The following is a 21,831-nucleotide window of genomic DNA, read 5'->3' on the forward strand; positions in this document are numbered from 1 at the left end:
ACATTTTTAATATTATGTTGTAAGACTTCATCAGAATCCTCTGAAGGATGTTGATTTTTGTTTATCAGGCAGTCAGTTTGGTTAACTTCAGGATGCGAGTTCTGTCTTGCCTTTTTGTGGTGGTTCCAGTGTCAGTTCAGTTCTCAAAGCATTTCTTCTCTTGAGGTGTGCGCAGCATACTTTCCACTCCAGTTAGTTTAGGAATTGGCAGTGGTTTAAGTGGATTGTAGTTCAAAGAGCTGTGTTGCTTTGGGTCTGTTTCATGCAGGCATAATTCTAAGATGAGCCCAGAATGTAGTTCATACACAAAACTAGGGGATCCTCTTCTCTGTCTCTTTCTAGGATTCCCATTCGTTCTCCAGATGCCAGTGTTCTTTTTTCCCTGTTTCTCTGGCCAAAAAGTCATGTTTCTTTCCAAGCTCAGCCTTCAGAGTGAAGTAGTGAAAAAGAAAAATAGGAACTGTCACTGTTCTTTGGATAATAGAGACCCCTGTTTCCTCTTCCATTAGCTACAGATGGATCTTCTCGAGATTTTAGGTGCTAGTGTGGTAACAGTCTGCCTTCAAACCCTTGGCAAGGCCAGAAGTAAAAAGGAAGAAGGGGAAACATTTTTGTTTTCTCCTTCCCTCCTCCTCCTCTACAGCATGGAGGAGTCCTTTTTCCTAGTATTCTGGCTGAATGGGGTTTCTCCTAGGTTTTTCCCACTAGTGTTGGCTGCACCTTTCTGTATTCTAGCACTGAGATCAAAGCTGGGAGATCATAGATCATACCAAACACTATGAAGTTACCTCAGCTCCCACACACAGCAACCCACCCCGCCACCTTAGCTTTCACTGGTCATTTTTTACGTTTGACTCTGGTTTCCAGTTTGCCTGCTGTTTTGCTTCCAGATTACTCAGGTAGTTGCTTTTTGTCTTGAGATGGGGATTTTGAGTTGTCATCAGTGAGAAAGCAAGGCCTTGTAGTTTGGTATACTCTGTCTTGGCTGGCACTGTAAAGCCTATATACCTTTTTTAGAGTATTTTTTAGTTCCCTTTATTCCAAGGGTTTAGAAAGGACATGCACATTTGTGTGTTGAATTAAAGGACTTACTCAGATGAGTTTTTGGTTTTGGGGAGAGTTGATTACAATTTTTCTTTGTTTCAAAGTAGTTTTAAACTAATTTAGTTTCAAAAATAGATCTCTTCTTTTTTAACAGTATTCAAAACTGTAATGTTAATCCTAGACAGTTGACATGCTTGAAAAATGGCATATCCTGCTTAATAATACAAATGTTAATTATTTATGTGAAAACAGTTGTAGCCCATAGGGAAAGATAATTTGAAAGCGTATGAGCATTTGGATTTGTCATCATAATCTTTAAAAAAGTATTTTTATTCATACTAATATGACATCTGGATATTAGAATCTCCAGATGTCATAATATTTTTTTTTTTTTTGAGATGGAGTCTTCGCTCTGTCGCACAGGCTAGAGTGAAGTGGCGCGATCTTGGCTCACTGCAGGCTCCATCTCCCAGGTTCACGCCATTCTCCTGCCTCAGCCTCCTGAGTAGCTGGAACTACAGGCGCCCGCCACCACGCCTGGCTGATTTTTTTGAGTTTTTTAGTAGAGATGGGGTTTCACCATGTTAGCCAGAATGGTCTTGATCTCCTGAACTTGTGATCTGCTCGCCTCAGCCTCCCAAAGTGTTGGGATTACAGGTGTGAGCCACCACGCCTGGCCATCATAATAAATTTATAAGTACTTCAGAAAATCAGATTCTGGGCTGGGCATAGTGGCTTATGCCTGTAATCCCAATACTTGGGGAGGCTGAGGTGGGCAGATTACTTCAAGTCAGGAGTTCAACCTGGCCAACATGGTGAAAAACCAGTCTTTACCAAAAATTTAAAAAACTAGCCACATGTGTTGCTGCATGCCTGTAATCCTAGCTACTTGGGAGGCTGAAGTGAGAAAATCACTTTAACCTGGCTGGTGGAGACTGCAGTGAGCCAGGATGGTGCCACTGCACTCCAACCTGGGCAACAGAGCAAGACTCTGTCTCTGAATAAATAAAATAAAATTCTGGTTCATTTTCTTTTCTTTTTTTTATTAATTAGCTACAGGATTTCTTTTTTCTCCTTTACAAAGATTAGATAGATTTAATCTTGCTAGATGTTTGCATATTTCAGGCTTACAATTTTAGGAAAATAAACATCACTTCCCTTTGTAATGTCTTATACTTTTTTTTTTTTTAAGTTCTGGATTTGAAATTCTGAGAAATACATACAGTATTTCACACTCTTCACCACATTATCTTTATTGTATACTTAACTACACTCTGCTATGTCTATTCGTTTATTAGAATATTGTCTATCTCTAAAAGCAGACTAAGTTTCATGACAGAGGCCTAGTGCTCATGAACATACTTTGAATGAGTGATGAATTGTGGGATTATAGATAGTTTACATGTTTTCTTCGTGTTTTTTTGTATTTTCCAATTTTTTCATATTAAAATATTTTATACCACAAAAAAGTTCTAAGAATTTATTTATGAAAATTTTTTTTAGAGACCGTCTTGCTCTGTCACCCAGGTTGGAGTGCAGTGGCATGATAAAGCCTCACTGCATCCTTGGACTCTTGGGCTCTAATGATCCTCCTGCCTCAGCCTCCCAGGTAGCTGGGACTACAGGCATGCACCCACATGTCCCATTGATTTTTTTTTTTTTTTTTAAATATTTATAAAGACAGAGTCTTACTGTACTGTGCAGGCTGGTCTTGAACTCCTGGCCTCAAGCGATCCTCTCACCTTTGCCTCCCAGAGTGGTTTTGGGATTTTTAGGTGTGAGCCATTGTGCTTGGCTCTAAGCATTTTTCTTAAAAGATTATTTCTTACATTTGATAGTAGGTTATTAGTTGTAACATTTCAGATTTTTTGTGCTTTGTTTGCGGTTACATGTGTTCTGTCTTTTTCAAAGATGCTTTTGAAACACTTTGTTGGGAGGCTGAGGGAGGCAGATCACCTGAGGTTGGGAGTTTGAGACTGCCTGGGCAACATGGTGAAACCCCATCTCTACTAAAAATGCAAAAATTTGCTGGGCATGGCAGTGGGCACCCGTAATCCCAGCTGCTTGGGAGGCTGAGGCAGGAGAATTGCTTGAACCCTGGAGGCGGAGGTTACAGTGAGCTGAGATTGCGCCAGTGCCCTCCATACTCCAGCCTCGGCAATGGAGAAAAACTGCTTCTACAAACAAACAACCATTTTGGAAGTTTTCAGACTGGCCCTTTTTTCAGTATAAAAGGGAGGAGCTTTGCCTTTATCAAAAACCTGATCTGGGAGGATTCCCTCAATATGTCTGTAACATCTTCTTTTGGCCTTTGCTCTTTATCTTTAAAAATTCCGATCACTCAGGAATATTGCTATGTCAAAAGTTAACCAAAGCTTACATTTAAAGTTTTATTTTAAATATTTTTAAAAAATAAATTTGAAAACCTTAGGAAGAAAAAGTTTGGAAAGGAGTTTTTATTTTAAGGGACTATAAAAGTCACTATTTGTCATATTGTTTTAGAACATGCTTTTCTTAATATGGAATTTGCTGCTGTTATTTCTACAGTTTCTGTTCTTTGGTCCCATTTTATCAGTGAAATCAGTTTATTAGTGAAACAAATCTGTTATTTACTTTTTACTCCTATATGCAAAATTCTGAATTTCTATTTTCACTTGTAAACTTAGGAAAAACCCAAGAAATATTGTTTTTAAATATAATTTCTACTATGAATTATTAATAAAAAGTTTCACAAAAATATGAAAACTTTCAAGTATATACACATTAGAAAATTTTAAAAAAGCATTCACATATTTTTTCTACTGTGTTGGTTTTCTATTGCTGTGTAACAAATTGTCACAAACTTAGCTTGTGGCTAGAAACAGCATATATTTGTTTCATAATTTCCACAGGTTAGGATCTAGGCATTGGTTAGCCGGGTCTTTTGCTAATGGTCTCACTTGGGTGATGGAGGTGTTATCCAGAGCTGGGCTCCCATTTGAAACTTCGGGCCTTCTTCCAAATTCATTCAGGCTTTTGGCTAAATTCAGGTCCTTATGGTTGTAGGACTGAGGTCTCTTTTTTGTTTTACTGGTTGTGGGCTAGGGGTTACTCTCAGTTTCTAGGGGCTACCCTCATGTCCTAGTAGCCATTGGTCCCATCTCTGGTCTACTACAATAGTTACCATAGGAGTGACTGTCCGATCGTGTTCATAGGTCCCACCCACACTGAAGGATGGTCATTATATAGAGGGGATTATATAGGGTGTGTACAGGGTAGAAGTCTTGGGGGCCATCTTAGAATTCTGCCTACCAAAGTTATTCTAACAAAACCAATGATCATTTCGTAGTTATTTCCTTTTAAGATTTTTTGTGAGCTACATTTTTATTTATAATACAAATATTTCACCTTGAGGCTTTGGAAGTTACATTACTGTCACTTATAAATATAGCCATATTATTTCTGATTATAAAATAAGGGATTTTATTTGACAGTTCAAGTATCTGTAGTGTAGTTTTAATTCTTAACATTTTAGTTCTGGTGGTTACCTTCGTATCACAAAATAATAATTTTATAATGCTGTTTCTGGGGTGGTCAGTTTTAGACATTATTTATTGATTTTGTGCAGCAGCAGATGATGCACTAGTTCGCTTGTGTCATTCCTGCCCTCTAATACCTTGATTTGGAGTGGTGAGACTTTGGAATTCTCCATGACAAAGTATTTTCCTCCTTGGTTATATTTCCTTATGTGTATTATAGCTTATGGTTTCCTTCTTATGTCATCATTTACCAATCTTTTTATCACATTTCCATTTTCTGGAAGTTTGTGACATCTCTGCTGATTGTTCTCCCCTCCTCATTCTGCTTTTCATTGTGAATTTTTATACCTTTTTCTTTCTTGAGTTCTTTATTATCCTCCCAGTAAGAGGAAGAAAAGGGAAATATCTGGTTCACATGCTGTCTTGAATTCAAAGTATCAAGATTGTCTTGGCTGCAGAAACTTCTATGAAGTTTCTGATTTCTTTGGAGATTTGGGGGATTCTAATCAGTACTGTCAAGGGCTTAAAGGACGATTGTTAAGAAAGATGGACTGGATTGCTTACATTTAGTTATTTTAGGTTCACTCTTAAGGTTAATTCCTTTGACCATAGAACCAGCAACTTTGTGCATGAGCAAATTGTTGATGGTTCTCTGGGATATAATGGATAATAAGCTGTTTGTTGGGCCCTTTAAGGTCATAGTAGAATTCATTTAATATTGCTAAAATTGGGAAAGGCACAAACATTTTTGAAGTGAAGACATTTACTTAAAATAGCAAGCATGAAGGTACAGCATTTTGTTAAATGTTGGATTTTGGGTCATGAGTTTCATTTAATGCATAGAGGAGGGGAGGACATAGATACATTCTCCAGGGGTGTGAGATTGCAGTGTTTATCAGAAAAGCAAAAAAAAAAAAAAAACCAAAAAACAAAACCCACATCTGTAGGATGGAGAATGCTCCCCGAATCCAGGAGTTAGCCTGGTTTTTTAAGTTCTATTGGAACACACTGTGCTGATTCATATATAAATTGTTTATGGCTGTTTTCCTGTTACAAAGGGCAGAGCTGAGGAGTTGTGATAGAGACAGTATGACCTGCAAAGGCTAAAGTGGTTACTATCTGGCCCTTTGCAGAAAAAGTTTGCTGATGCTGTACCTAATTGATGAGTGCTTTTAAGATCTTGATTAGAGATAAGTTTTGTGATGGAGTAGCCATCTCAGTTTAGGTAAAAGATTCCTCAAACCTTGAGGAATTAGAAATTGGTTTGACTTATATAAGTCTTCAGATTAAAAATACGCATTTGCTGTGGTGCCTACAAGTGGTAGTATAGAAACTTAAAATTTTACAAGTTTGAGGAACGTTCTTTAATGTACATGTTGGGAGTTGAAACATAAATAATGAATTAGACTGAAAACCAAGGCTCTTCTTTAGTGTATTTTCTTTTCCTTTTTTTTGAGACAGAGTCTCGCTCTGTTGTTTAGTATATTTTCATTGAAATGATAAGTCTTGAGTGGCCAAAGGAACGGACAGGTGAAGACTGGTAAGTTATTTCAATCCCTGAGGTCAGATGAGCATAGAGAGTTTGCACAAGTAAAGGGTTTGGTCATTTGACATTAGATAATATTAGAACATGGCATAGGTGGGGAATAAACTTTTCGTTTAGGAAGCAGAGTTCAGAGAGAGTAATAGCACAACAGGCACCAATAGCCCTAGAAAAGGTAGAATTTGATGGAACAAACTAACGGGGATCAGCAGCCACTTAAGACTTTGAAAGACATGGCAGCAGGGAGCCAGATCCTAAGAAGTAGACTGGTAAGATGGAAACCTGTAGAGAACACTGGGTAGCTGGAAAGCCCAAGCCTACAGAGCATGTAGCCATGGTCTTCTCACCCAAGCATAGAGATGGAATCAGCAGGCAAAGGAAAAGAAAGGTCCCAGAATCAGCTTTCATTCTTTTTCAGCATTTTTCAGTGTAAAACCATGATTTTCTATCCTGGATCAGATTTTGAGAATATGAAGAAAATAACATTCCCAATTCTTGGAGGCAGGTTAACATTATCTGATTAGAATGAGAATTGGAATGAAGCTTTGTAGTTCCTAATAGTGTGTTATAGCAATATTAATAAATTATCAATTGGATAATGAAGGTTTGTTATTGAATGCTTGCTGTGTACCAGGCATTGTCATGTCTTGTAGATGTAAAGAAGTTAAATTAAATATAGTCTCTTTATGTACATTATTTAAGGACATTTATGAAAAGCTTCTAATGGGCCAGCATCATCATCATATTCTTTTTCTAAAGTACTGATTGTTAGTTATAGTGTCATTCATAAAATTCTCAACAAATGGTCTTTGATGGAGGTCCTTGGAAGGCAGCTGTACTTACCACTATACCACCAGCGCTCTCAGATGGAGGTCTTTTTGAGGATTAAGTTTGATGCTTGGGATTGAGCAGTAGTGAACTGTATAGAACACCTAAATTTTGGACAAATTTACTTGGAAACTACGTGGTGGCAGAGTGCTTCTGAAGTCATGTTGCTGGATTCACATTAGTTCACTAAATGTTGAGTAAACTTATACTCCAACCGATTTATAAAGAACCATGAAACAGCTTAGTTAACAAAATTAAACACAATAGAAAACAGTTTATTTTTGTATCCAACGGAACTAGTTAAATACAGCAGAGTAATAGATATCAGTAGACATTTGAAATGTGTGTTCAGACTGGTAGAATAAACATATCGACAAGATCCCTAGAAGCCAAGGAAAGAAGAGGGAAATTTGTTAAGTCACACATCTTTGATAAAAAGTAAGCACCAAGCTAACGGAGTCACTCTCTAATTTCTGAATTTAAGTAGGTTAATTATTTCTTTAATAGGATCAGTAAAAGACACTGTTCTATTGGAAATTTTTCTTTAAAGTTGAGAACTTAATATTAAATTTTAGTAAAGGCATTCAGTGAAGAATTAGATGAAACGATGTTTTCTGATGATCAGATTTAACAAAGTAGATTTTAGAGACTCTGGATAAATAATTAGTTGGAAGCGTATGTACAGTTGACCCTTGAACAATGGGAGGTTTAGGGGCACCAACCCCCTGTGTAGCTGAAAATCATATAACTTTTGACTCTTCCCCAACTAATAATAGCATACTGTTGACCAGAAACCTCACCAATAACATAAAGAGTTGATTAACACATATTTTATATATTATATATGTTATATACTGTATTCTTAAAGTAAGAGGAAAGAAAACGTTACTAAGAAAATTACCAGGAAGAGGAAATATATTTACTATTCATTAAGTAGAAGTAGATCATCATAAAAATCTTTACGCTTGTTGTCTTCATGTTGAGTAGGCTGAGGAAGGGAAAGAGGAGTGATTGGTCTTGCTGTCTCAGGGGTGGCAGAGGCAGAAGATGTGGAGGAGATGGAAGGGTAGGCAGGAGAGGCAGGCACACTCAGTGTAACTTTACAGAAATCATAATTTCTGTCAACTTTTTTGCTTTTTCATTTCTCTAAAAATGTTTCTATACCATGGCACCAATTCTTCTTCCACTGTTGGCTTTAATTTTAGTGCCTGTGTCATAGGAGGGTTTGTGTTCTAAAAATAAATCAAAAGCAGTCTTGAATAATTGTAACCCTTCTGCCAGATTGTCTAAAGTAGATTTGTTTTCTGGCACTGCTTCTTCTGCTTCTTCCTGACCGTCTGGCACTGGTTTGGAAGTACTCTTCTTCATCAAGTTGTCTTCTGTTAATTCATCTGATGTGGTGTCCATTAGCTCTTGAATTTCTCCAAGATTCGTATCCTGAAACCCTTCACCTCCCTCCAGCGCCCCCTCCCTCCCCTTTTTTTTTTGAGACGGAGTCTGGCTCTGTCACCCAGGCTGGAGTGCAGTGGCCGGATCTCAGCTCACTGCAAGCTCCGCCTCCCGGGTTAACACCATTCTCCTGCCTCAGCCTCCGGAGTAGCTGGGACTACAGGCGCCTGCCACCTCACCCGGCTAGTTTTTTGTATTTTTAGTAGAGACGGGGTTTCACCACGTTAGCCAGGATGGTCTCGATGTCCTGACCTTGTGATCCGCCCGTCTCGGTCTCCCAAAGTGCTGGGGTTACAGGCTTGAGCCACCGCACCCGGCCCCCCCCCCCTTTTTTTTTGCTATATCCACAATTTTATGATTCCTTCATTGGTTCTGTTATAAATCCTATGAAGTCATGTGCAATATCTGGACACAGTTTTGCCCAGCAGGAATTTATTGTTTTGTGCTTCACGGCTTTCACAGCTTTTTTTGTGGTGGTGGTGGCATCTTCAGTGGTATAATACTTCCAGACTTCTATGATGTTCTATTGGGGTTCTCTTCCACAGCATTGATGATCCTTTTTGTAGACTACAGTGTACTGTAAAGGTCCTTATGACCCCCTCATCTAGAGGCTGAATTAGAGATGTCTCGTTTGGGGACATGTAGACTACTTTGACGCCTTCATGGAGTTCTGGGTGGCCAGGGGCATTGTACAGTATGAGAAGAATTTTAAAAGGCAGTCCCTTACTGGCAAGATACTTCCTGACTTCAGGGACAAAGCATTGATGGAACCAGTCCAGAAAAAGTGTTCTTCTTGCCTAGGCCTTCCTTCTGTATAACCAAAAGACTGGTAGCCAGCCAGTGTCTTCTGTCTTTTCCTATCAAGGCTCAGGTTAGCAGCTTTATAGAAAGGGCAGTCCTGATTATAAGCCTGACTGCATTTGCACAAAACAGTAGAGTTAGCCTATACTTTCCTGCTTTAAATCCTGGTGTTTGCCTTTCTTGCTTACCAATAATTGTTCTTTGTGGTATTTTTTTTTTTCCCCAGAATAAGTTACTTTCATCTGCAAAAACCTGTTCAGGAAGATACTCATTCTCCTCAATGATATTCTTAAATTCTTATTGATATCTGGGAAATCATGTGTTGCCTCTTGTTTGGCAGAAGCTGCTTCTTCTGTTATCTTTTTCTTTTTTTTTTCTTGAGGTGGGAGTTTCACTGTGTCACCCAGGCTGGAGTGCGGTGGCACAGATATAGCTCACTGCAACCTCTGCCTCCTGGGCTCAAATGATCCTCACACCTCAGCTGGTAGTTGGGACTACAGGCGCAGGCCACCACACCTGTCTAGTTTTTTTTTTGTATGTTTTAGAGAAACGGGGTCTTGCCATGTTACCCAGGCTGGTCCTGAACTCCTGGAATTAAGTGAGCTGCCTGCCTTGGCCTCCCAAAGTGCTGGAATTATAGGCATGAGCCACCATGCCTGACCTTCTGGTATCTTGACATTTTTAAAGTCATACCTCTTTCTAAAATGATCAGATGATGCTTTGCTGGCATTAAATTCTCCAACTTTAGATCTGTCACCTCCCTTTTGGTTTAAGGTATCATATAATGACTTAGCTTTTTCTCTAATCATACTAGAGTCTGTAGGTATGCCTTTCTTATAACAATTGTGTACCCACACAGAGGCTGCATTTTCAATACAAGATAAAAAGGTATTTCACAAAAAGTTCGAGGTTTTTGGCCTTTTGGGATAGCTGCATTGACAGCTTCACGAATTTCCTTTTCTTTATTGACAGTAGTCCTCATATGCCACATTTATTTATCTTGAAAAGGTGGGCAACTGCAGCGGAAGACCTCAACCTACTGTACATATCAAGCAAGTCAGCGCTTTTCTTTTAATGTCATAATTTGCTTCTTGAGAACGCCTTCAGCATCACTAGTGCCACTTCCCATGGGTCTGTGGTGGTATTCAAGGTTTATGTTATTGCACGAAACACAATGAAAAATCTTCGAGAACTGCAAGATACCATTTTTTACTATGATAGCAATTTATTAGAGAGATGAACTGCTCATGCAGAAATGGTTAACATCACATGGCATTTTAAGTGGATACTCACACTTGAGCTCACTGCAATAGCAACAGAAAGTGGCTATGAAATTATTATACTAGAGGTTTTTGCGGTTATGATTAATATTACATCTTTAACATTGTTTATGTTTCTCCTGTGAATGACGCTATGTATGTTATGGTAGTAAATGTTAAACTAAAATAAACTAGTATCTGCATATATTTTATGCATTCGTGACATGCCTTTTTTGTTTTTTCAATATTGCTAGGCTACACAGTTCCTCTGCATGTATTTTTAAATTGTCAAAAATCTCTCAAAAATTTTCTAATGTTTATTGGAAAAATTCACATATAAGTAAGCCAGGCGCAGTGGCTCACGCCTGTAATCCCAGCACTTTGGGAAACCAAGGCAGGCGGATCACTTGAGCCCAGGAGTTTGACACCAGCCTAGCCAACATGGCCAAAGTTTAGTTTCCAAACGTCTAATTAATGTCTTACAGTATTATACTTAAAAATCAGCATCTATGCATACAATAGAAGTTTTAATCAGTATTCATTTAAGCTTAGTTGTCTGTTGCCTGATTTCTTCACACTGAAGTAGGATTCTTTCCCTTTGCTTATGTGAGAAATTTCAAAACAAAGATTTAGAGGTAGCCCAGGCACTGTGGCTCATGCTTGTAACTTCACTACTTTGAGAGACCGAAGTAGGCAGATTGCTTGAGCCCAGGAGTTCAAGACCAGCCCAGGCGACGTGGTGAAACCCCACCTCTACAAAACATAGAAAAATTAGCCCGTGTGGTGGCATGCTCCTATAGTCCCAGCTACTTGGGAGGCTGAGGTGGGAGTATAGTTTGAACCCAGGAGGTAGAGGCTACAGTGAGCAGTGATCATGATGCCCTTAAACTCCAGCCTGGGTGGCACAGTGAGACCCTGTCTCAATCAATCAATCAGTCAATCAATCAATCAATCAATTGGGAGATGGGGTGGGATTATTGTTAAACATTAGAGCCCTTTTTTTGTTTGTTCTTTTTGAGATGGAGTCTCTCTCTGGAGGCTTCCAGGCTGAAGTGCAGTGGTGCAATCTTTGCTCACTCAGCCTCCGCCTCTTGGATTCAAACAATTCTCCTGCCTCAGCCTCCTGAGTAGCTGAAATTACAGGTGCCTGCCACCACGTCAAGCTAAGTTTTGTATTTTTAGTAGCGACAGAGTTTGACCATGTTGTCCAGGCTGGTCTTGAACTCCTGATCTCAGGTGATCTACCTGCCTAGGCCTCCCAAAGTGCTGGAATTACAGGCATGAGCCACCTTGCCCGGCTGGAGCCCTTGATTTTTAAAAAGTTTCACTGAGGTGCATACCATAAAATCAGTCAACTTAAAGTATACAATTCAGTGATTCTGTGCAACCATCGTCACATTCCATTTTAAACCATTTTCATCATCCCAACAAGAAACACTCATCAGCAGTGATTCCTCATTTATCTCCAACTCTTTCAGCCCTAGACAACCACCAATAGATTTGCCCTTTCTGGATAGTACGTATAAAAGGGATTATATACTATGTTGCCTTTTTCACCTGGCTTCTTTAGCATAATGTTTTCAAGGTTCATTCAGGTTGTAACATGTATCAGTACTTTTTTTTTCTTTTTATGGCTCATATTTCTTTGAATAGATACATTTGTTTACTCATTAACTGACAGATACTTGGGTGTCTGCTTTTTTATGAATTTTAAATGAATTTTATATGAATAAGGCTACAATGACCACATGTGTACAGGTTTTTTTTCTTTCTTTCTTTTTCAACCCTCAGACGGTAAAAAGTATCATGTACAAGTTCTTTGTGAATACATGTTCTCAGTTCTCTTGGGTACATACCTAGAAGTGGAATTGGCTGGGTCATATGTTGACTTGTGTTTAATCTTTTGAGGAACTATCAAGCTGTTTTCCAAAGCTGCTGCAACATTTTATATCCCCACCAGTATTGTATGAGGGTTCCAGTTTCTCCACATCCTTGCTTACATTTGTTACTGTCTTTTTGATTATAAGCAAGTAAGTGTGAAGTGGTAGCTTGTTATAGTTTTGATTTACATTTGCCTGATGGGTAATGATGTTGAGCTTGATTTGTAAAAGAAAAACAGTAAGTTGGTTTCATTGAGAATATAAAAATGAACATGTTCGGTAGTTTCATGTAATTGCTTGGAGAGTTTTGCTGTATGTAAATTTGTTCTTTTTTCATCAGTTGTATTCCCTGAATGACTATAAACCACCCATTTCGAAAGCAAAAATGACCCAAATTACTAAGGCAGCCATCAAAGCTATTAAGGTAAGTAATAAATTTGACTCTTCTATTTTCAAAAGAAAAAAACTATATTAATAGTTTGATGGGGGATAATTTTTATGGATTGTATGTTCTCTTTCACTTTACAGAGTTAACACGTGTTAATTGTGGAAGCACACAAAAAAGAAAATCTGTCACCTGTAGACTTTCCTACCTAGAGATAAACGTTTGTTTATTATTACGCTTTTTAAGAGACAGTGTCTTATTCTGTCACCCAGGCTGGACTGCAGTGCCACAATCATAGCTCACTGTGGCCTCGACCTCCTGGACTCAAGTGATCCTCTTGCCTCAGCCTCCTGAACATTTAACATTTTGATAAATGTTCTTCCTTAAGCATTCTTCCATAAATTTTTTGAAGCAGTCATTTTTTCTCACCTTTCTTAGATAATATTTTGCATATATCCACATTATGGAGAATGTGTTTAACAGTGTCTTTTGCCACACTGACTTGACAGAACCTTGAAATTTGAGTGGTAAAAGGTTTCTATATATTGATATATTTTTTCTTACTGATTCTATTAATATTGTAGATTTGAAGATAGGCCATTAAGGAAAACAATTGTGACTCTTTGTATCAGGGATTTGAACTGTGGGAAATGGCCATAAACATTTAAACTTTGCTGTCGTAAAGTAGGTTTTGAACCTATGTTAACTCATGAATACTTCTGAAAATCTTAGGAAAAGGTTGGATCCTCTCTAGAGAAATACACGTATGCACACAATTTTATAGGAACTTTTTGGCAAAAGGATCTTTTCAAGCTCAGCCATAGATTTTTCCCCAAGAAGTTCTTGTGCCCGGGGCTAAGATTCCCTGAATTAGTAGGCCTCTTAAAATTGAGAATAAATGAGTACTTATTTCTAATTAAGTAGGTACTAACCTATGAATATTCAGTGGTATGTTTTCCTGCCCTGAATTAAAATATTAACCATAACCAAAAGCACCAACTATTTAAATTATCTTTTAAATAACAGCAGTGTGTTAGATTTAACAAATTTCCATTTACTAGTAATTACTAGCAGGAGAAAATTCAGATGATTAGTTGATTTTGCAGTTTTCTAGTGGCTAAAGCTTAGTTTTCAGACTTGCTAGTATCTTACATCTATAGTTAAAATCCATGTACTTACATGACAGAAAATGAGAGAGAATGACAGTAGCTATAAGCACATTGAAGCCAGAAAATCTTTCAAAGACATGATTTTTTAGAGTATTTGGTAGGCTTACTATGGAATAATGTTATTGTCTTATACTTTATTGTACATTATCTGATTTTTATGGTCATGATCATTTGAAACTATGCAAACATGTATTTTTTTCTGTGACAATTAGTAATTGATGCACTTTTCATAGCTTGTTGAGCAGAGCACTTTCTTAATAGAGTTAATGAGGCATAGGTGCAAACAGTGTTTTCTATTTTCAGATGTCAGACGGGTCTGAGAGAAATTAAGTAATTTGTAGTAGTAGGAGTAAATATAGCTAGAATTTTAATCCAGAATTCTATCAGTCAAGAGTCTAACTCTGGACACAGTGGCACACATTGTTAGTCCTAGCTACTGGGTAGGCTGAGGCAGGATGATCGCTTGAACCCAGGAATTTGAGGCCAGCCTGGGCAACATAGTGAGATCTTGGCTCTTAGTTTTTTTTTTTTTTAAAGAAGTAATGTTTTTTTGCTGGGCGCGGTGGCTCAAGCCTGTAATCCCAGCACTTTGGGAGGCCGAGACGGGCGGATCACGAGGTCAGGAGATCGAGACCATCCTGGCTAACATGGTGAAACCCCGTCTCTACTAAAAATACAAAAAATTAGCCGGGCGAGGTGGCGGGCGCCTGTAGTCCCAGCTACTTGGGAGGCTGAGGCAGGAGAATGGCGTGAGCCCGGGAGGCGGAGCTTGCAGTGAGCCGAGATTGCACCACTGCACTCCAGTCTGGGCGACAGAGCGAGACTCTGCCTCAAAAAAAAAAAAAAAAAAAGAAGTAATGTTTTTTAAAAAGAGTCTAATCTTTATTATTATGATATATTTTACTGTTTTGACTTATTGTTTTTAATGTTTTGAATTTTGAAAAAATTTAAACGTAAGTTGCAAATTATTATGGTGAGCAGGACATATTCTTCCCTTAGATTTGCTGATTGTTAACATTTTGCTACATGTGGAAGTTAGTTTCAAACTTCATTCGTAATAACAATCTTTGATACATACTTGAATTTGAAACTCCTGAGAATGAAGACATTTTGCTAGGGAACCATTATATACCAATCACATGCAAAAAATTTCACTTTGATATAATTATCTGATATACAGTTCATCGTTACATTTTAATGTTGTTGCATTGTTGACTAGTAGCTGTTCCCGTCAACCCTGCTCTTTCAGAATCCAGTCAAGATCACACATTATACTTATTTGTCCTATCACCCAGCCGTTTTGTTTTTTTGTGACTTGACATTTTTGAAGACTCTAGACCAGCTGTTTTTCACTACTTTATTACTTTAAATTGCATTTTGTGTGTGTGTGTGTATATATATATAACACTGAATTTTATTAATCAGATTTAAGTGATACTGTGTTTCATATTGAGGTAAGTCATTGTTTTTTATATAGAAATGATTAATGAGTGATGATTAACATTGCACTGTCAACAAAACCTCCCAGAAAACCTACTGTGGAAGAAGGCCCATGAGAATTAATAAACTTTCAGTTAAGATTTAGGAAGCAGTTTTATTCTAATTGTGTATAGTAACTAGAAGCAAAGAACACTGTCAAGGTGTCTTCCAGAAGAATTGTTCCTTCAGTGTGTAGTTATTTAATATTTTGCATATTGATTTTTAAATGTTTAGGGGCCTATAAAGAGCCTAATAACTTTAAGTAGTTGTTTTAGCTTTTTTACTTAAGTAACTTAAACCATTGAGTAAACTTACTTTATTGTAAGTAACTTTAGCCAAACTTAAACTTGTAGGTTTTGATTTGGTGAATATGAGTTCATGATGTTTTCCTTTATTTTTGTTATTATAAATACTGGATTTAGTGCTGAGGTTTAGTTGAATGTTCATATTTCTTCAGTCTAAGGGAATGTCCTTAAAATCCATAATTCATGAGAAGAAAAATATAAAGAGGGCCGGGCACAGTGGCTCACTCCTGTACTCCCAGCACTTTGGGAGGCCAAGGTAGGCGGATCACTTGAGGTCAAGAGTTGGAGACCAGCCTGGCCAACATGACGAAACCCCATCTCTACTAAAAATACAAAAATTAGGCGTGGTGGCATGCTTCTGTAGTCCCAGCTACTTGGGAGGCTGAGGCAGGAGAATCACTTGAACCCGGGAGGCGGGGGTTGCAGTGAGCTGAGATTGTGCCGCTGCATACCAGTGGGATAGAGTGAGACTGTCTCCAAAACAAAAAAAAAAAGTATAAAGAGAAGCACAATTCAGATTCTTTAAACAGAAATAATACGCCAAGATGGTATTGTTATTGTGGCGTTAAAATTTATTAGGCACAAATTCTTTATGCTAAATTAATAATTTATTTCAAGTTTACTCATAGTGCTATATTTTATGAAACTTAAATCTTCTAAGTTTTCTTAAAAGTGATAGTGGCCCATTACTAATTTTTAATCTACATGTTCACTTCTGCTGATTCATTTTGTCTGATGCATTAGGATATTATACATTTCTATGTTTTATTTTATATTCTGATAGTTTATTTTCCAGGAGAAGCAGGAGATAAATGAAGTTGAAAACAACTACCATACATACATTTATTAATGTTACTTGTAGTTATTTGATTTTTTGAATTTCCCTTGATTTAACTGATAGAATTATATGAAATCTGTACTTTTCCTTTCATGGATGTAAGAACATACACGCACCAGTATTTATTACAAGTATTTTGCTGTCAACACAACTGTTTGTTAAAGTGTGCTTTCAGAAGGTCTTCAGTAGCATTGTTTTATGTCTATGGTAAGGTAATGAATGCACTTTGAACATACTGATCATACATCTACTTCAGAGAAGCCCTTTACTAATTATATAGCACAGCTAGTTGCATGTAAAGGTGAGTGACAAGAATGTCTCAGAATTCTTGGTTAAGATAATTGTTTTGATAGACCTTTGGAGCATGTAAAACCTGTGGTTATCAGGAAATTTCAATCTCCTCAAACTGATTTTAAAACCATACTTCATTTTTTTCCTCTTTTAGTTCTATAAACATGTGGTACAGAGTGTTGAGAAGTTTATTCAGAAAGTAAGTATATAATTTTCCATACATGTGCTATAATTGTAGATTAATGTCTGTACTCTTCTCCTTTAGATCAAATACCCAAGTTTAAATTGTTTTGATGGACTGTTAAAAAGTGATTCCAGTTATTTTATTTTCTAATTGAGAAATAAAATGAAAGTGCCTTTCATATAATTTTACTTAGGTTTGTGTTCTGCCTGTGTTTGTGTGCCTAAATGTAAGCAGAGCCAGTTTGAGAATCAGTGTCATGTGGCATTAAGGATTCAGCAAGGTTACAGTGTGTTTATGTTCTTCACCTGGGAGAAAGGTGCGGGACTTGAAGTGAGATTTCAGTCATTCAGCTGGCTAGGTAACTTTGAATAAGTCAGTTAGCCGTTACGTGATTCAGTTCCTTTTTCTTTTTTAAAATTCTTACTTTCTCAATATTTAAAATACAGTATTGATAGGCTGTGCACAATGGCCCGCACCTGTAATCCCAGCACTTTGGGAGGCCAAGGTGGGTGGATCACTTGAGGCCAGGAGTTCAAGACCAGCCTGACCAAGATGACAAAACCCTGTCTTTACTAAAAGTACAAAAATTAGCCGACATGGTGGTGCATGCCTGTAATCCCAGCTACTTGGGAGGCTGAGGCACAAGAATTGCTTGAACCCAGGAGGCAGAGGTTGTAGTGAGCTGAGATCACACCACTGCACTCCAGCGTGGGGAACGGAGTGAGACCCTGTCTCAGAAAAATGTGTGTGTGTATGTAGTATTGATAAAACATATTTGGGGATTAAGTGGTTTAGGTAACTTGAAGCTAAGATAAAGGGTTGAATAACAAGTATGCTGTCTGTTTCACTTAAAGTTGAAAAGTGTTAGTGATTGGAACATTTTATTTGGTCTAACGCTTTTAAAAGCATTTCTCAGAGATTGTTGTTCTGATAAAAGATCTTTCTTTAAAAGTTTTAATGTCTGGTTTGTTTTTGGTTTTGTTTTGTTGTTGGTTTTGTTTTGTTTGTTTTGTTTTGTTTTTTGGACGGAGTCTCACTCTGTCACCCAGGCTGAAGTGCAGTAGCATGATCTCGGCTCACTGCAACCTCTGTCTTGCGAGTTCAAGCTATTGTCTTGCCTCAGCCTCCTCTGTAGCTGCGATTACACACATGCGCCACCACGCCCAGCTAATTGTTTTTGTATTTTTAGTAGAGATGGGGTTTCCCCATGTTGGCCAGGCTGGTCTTGAGCTCCTGACCTCAAATGATCCATCAGTCTCGGCCTCTCAGAAGTGCTGGGATTACAGGCGTGAACCACAGTGCCCAGCCGAAAAGTTTTAATGCCTTACACTGTGCCTCATAAACTTTATGAGTAGGAATTTACCTAGGAATCTTGTTAAAAATGTGGATTCTAATTCACTGAGTGTGGAGAGGAACCTGAGATTCTGCATTTGTAGCAGCTCCTAGATGATGTTTCTTCACAAGCCACAATTTGAGTTGTAAAGGTTTAAAAGGTAAAAGTGAATTTATGGATAAATGCTTGTTGACTGATTTCATTTGGGGTAGGGTACTTTGAATCAAACGTGTTAGAATCTTAGGAAGACCTGGAATGAGCAAAGTTATTCCATCGTGAGATAATTACAGTCATTGTGAAGAAGCCAGTCAGTCTATGGGGAAAAACTTAAATGCTTGCTACTACCCTGTTTAAATCAGGGATCCAGCAACAGATTTGTTTAATGGTTAAAATAAGTTGTGTGTGTGTATATATATATAAAAATATATATATAAATATTTAAACTTTTATTTCTGAACTAATTATAGATTCACATGTCATTAAATCATAAGGAATAAATCATGTAGAGATCCCGTGTGCCCCTCGCTCAGTTTCCCACTATGGTGACGTTCTGTAGAATTGTAAAATATTGCAATCAGAACATGATACAGTCACCTATTGACACTAACCTTATTCAGATTTTAATTGTCTTACCTGCACTCATTTGTATATGTATGCATTTAATCGTATATATAGATTCATACAAACATCACCATAGTCAAGATACAGAACAGTTTCTTCACCACTAGAATGCCTTGTGTTTCCCTTTTATATACTCTATAGTCACACTCGACTCACCTCCTCCTCCCCACCATCCCTAATCCCTAAGGCCTGGCAGTCATTAACCTGTTCTCTTTCTCTATTTTGTATTTCACAATGTTATATAAATGGAATCATACAAAATGTAACCTTTTGAGATTGGCTGGTTTTGCCCACGTAATTCTTTTGAAATCTATTGTTGCATGTATCAAATAGTTCCTTCCTTTTTTATTTAAAAATTTTACTTTAAGTTCTGGTATACAAGTGCAAAACATGTAGGTTTGTTATATAGGTATGCCTGTGCCTTGGTGGTTTGCTGTACCTATTAACTCATCATCTAGCTGTTTGTCCTAATGCTGTCCCTCCCCTCACCCCCCACCCCCAGCTGGCCCTGGTGTGTTTTGTTCCCCTCCCTGTGTCCACGTGCTCTCATGGTTCATCTCCCACTTATGAGTGAGAACATGGGATCTTTGGTTTTCTGTTCTGTGTTAGTTTGCTGAGGATGATGGCTTCCAGCTTCATCCATGTCCCTGCAAAGTACATGATCTCATTCCTTTTTATGTCTGCATAGTATTCCATGGTGTATATGTACCACATTTTCTTTATCCAGTGTATCATTGATGGGCATTTGGGGTGATTCCATGTCTTTGCTACTGTGGATAGTGCTGCGGTAAACATACGTGTGCATGCGTCTTCGTGGTAGAATAATTTCTCTTCCTTTGGGTATATACCCAGTAATGGGATTGCTGGGTCAAATGGTATTTCTGGTTCTAGATCCTTGAGGAATTGCCACACTGTCTTCCACAATGGTTGAACTAATTTGCATTCCCACCAAGAATATAGAAGTGTTCTGTTTCTCCACAGCCTCACCAGCATCGGTTGTTTCTTGACTTTTAAGTAATCACCATTTTGACTGGCATGAGACTATATCTCATTGTGGTTTTGCCTCCGAAACTCCTTAAACTGATAAGCAACCTCAGCAGAGTCGCAGGATGCAAAAATCACAAGTATTCCTATACATCAACAATATGCACCAAGCAGAGAGCCAAATTGTGAATGAACTCCCATTCACAGTTGCTACAAAGAGAATAAAATACCTAGGAATATAGCTAACAAGGAGTGTGAAGGACCTCTTCAAGGAGATCTGCAAACCACTGCCCAAGGAAATCAGAGAGGACACAAATGGAAAAACATTCTATCCTCATGGGTAGGAAGAATCAATATCGTGAACATGACTATACTGCCCAAAGTAATTTATAGATTAAATGCGATTCCCACAAACTACCATTGACATTTTTCACAGAATTAGAAAAAACTACTTTAAATTTCACATGGAATAGGAAAAGGACCCATATAGTCAAGACAATCCTAAGCAAAAAGAACAGAGCTGGAGGTGTCGTGCTACCTGACTTCAAACTATACTACAAGGCTACAGTAACCAGAAGAGACATATAGTTCCTTCCTTTTTATTTCTGAGTAGTATTTCAGGGTATGAATTTACCACAGTTTAATCATTCACTTATTGGGGTTCATCTGGGTTGTTTCTAGTTTTTGGTTATTACGACTAAAGCTGCTAGGAACACTTGTATACCCAGAGTTTTTTTGTGTGTGAATGTAAGTTTCATTTCTTTGGGATAGTAAGTACATGTCTCCATTTTATAAGAAACTACCAAACTGTTTTCCAAGATGGCTGTACCATTTTATATTCTCTTCATATACCATAAATTGTATAAGGGAGAAGTGTGGCTGCAGTTTGGTCATATATTATCCATGAACCCATGTTTTAGTCATGAAAGATTTATGCAGTAATAGATGACGGTAAATGAAAAATTAACAGTAAATATTACTTCCTTTAGGCCAAGAAAACTACTCTAAAGAATACTCTGGCCTCTGGCCTTGTCCTAATTGATTTTGCCAAAAATCAGTTCATATGCTGATTGTGTCTTAGCTTTATAAGACAAACACCTGGGCACTCTGGCTCATGCCTGCAATCTAGCAGTTTGGGAGAGGCCAAGGCTGGTGGATTGCTTGAGCTCAGGCGTTTGAGACCAGCCTGGGCAAACATGGCAAAACCCTGTCCCAGCCTAAAAACCACAAAAATTAATTGGGCAAAGTGGCAAGTGCCCGTGTTCCTAGCTGCTTATGTGGGTGAGGTGGAGGGATTGCTTGAGGCTTGAGTTCAGGAGGAGGTTGAGGCTGTAGTGAACCATCATTGTGCCACTGCACTCTAGCCTGGGCAACAAAGCAAAAGCTTGTCTCAAAAAAACAAAACAAAACAAAACAAAAAAGCAAGAAATAGAAAAACAAAACGGGGACGACAGCAGCAGCAAAGGCTGGAGTTACAAACAGATAAGGAAACTTTAGAAGACACGTTTTAGAACTTCTATTTTGATGCTGTGTTCTCTAGAGGGACAAAACTAATAGGATATGTTTATATATACACACGTATACAGAGTACGTATAGATATCTTCTAACTAATAGAATATGTGTGTGCGTGTATGTATATATGCATATACACACAGGGAAGTTTAAGTATTAAGTATTAACTTACACGATCGCAAGGTCCCACAGCAGGCTGTCTGTAAGCTTGAGGAGCAAGGACAGTCTGAATCTCAAAACTGAAAAACTTGGAGTCCAGTGTTCGAGGGCAGGAAGCATCCAGCACGAGAGAAAGATGTAGGCTCGGAGGCTAGGCCATTCTCTCCTTTTCATATTTTTCTGCCTGCTCTATACTTGATGGCAGCTGATTAGATGGTGCCCATCCAGATTAAAAGTTGGTTTGCCTT

General features: G+C 38.1%; 1 protein-coding gene across 3 annotated transcripts in view; it reads left to right on the forward strand.

Annotated features, from left to right (window-relative positions):
• Positions 1 to 21,831, forward strand: part of SCAF8 (SR-related CTD associated factor 8) — a 230,669-nt gene that overhangs the window by 24,687 nt on the left and 184,151 nt on the right. For all 3 annotated transcript variants that reach the window (XR_004056706.1, XM_030928253.1, XM_030928254.1), the window contains exons 2-3: positions 12,663 to 12,746; positions 16,944 to 16,988. Coding sequence is in view for 2 of the 3 variants with exons in the window: in XM_030928253.1 (XP_030784113.1) it covers positions 12,663 to 12,746; positions 16,944 to 16,988 (129 nt within the window). In the remaining variant the exon portion in view is untranslated. The remainder of the gene's footprint in view (positions 1 to 12,662; positions 12,747 to 16,943; positions 16,989 to 21,831) is intronic.

Source organism: Rhinopithecus roxellana, chromosome 4 (assembly GCF_007565055.1).
Source record: "Rhinopithecus roxellana isolate Shanxi Qingling chromosome 4, ASM756505v1, whole genome shotgun sequence".
Classification (NCBI taxonomy): domain Eukaryota; kingdom Metazoa; phylum Chordata; class Mammalia; order Primates; family Cercopithecidae; genus Rhinopithecus; species Rhinopithecus roxellana.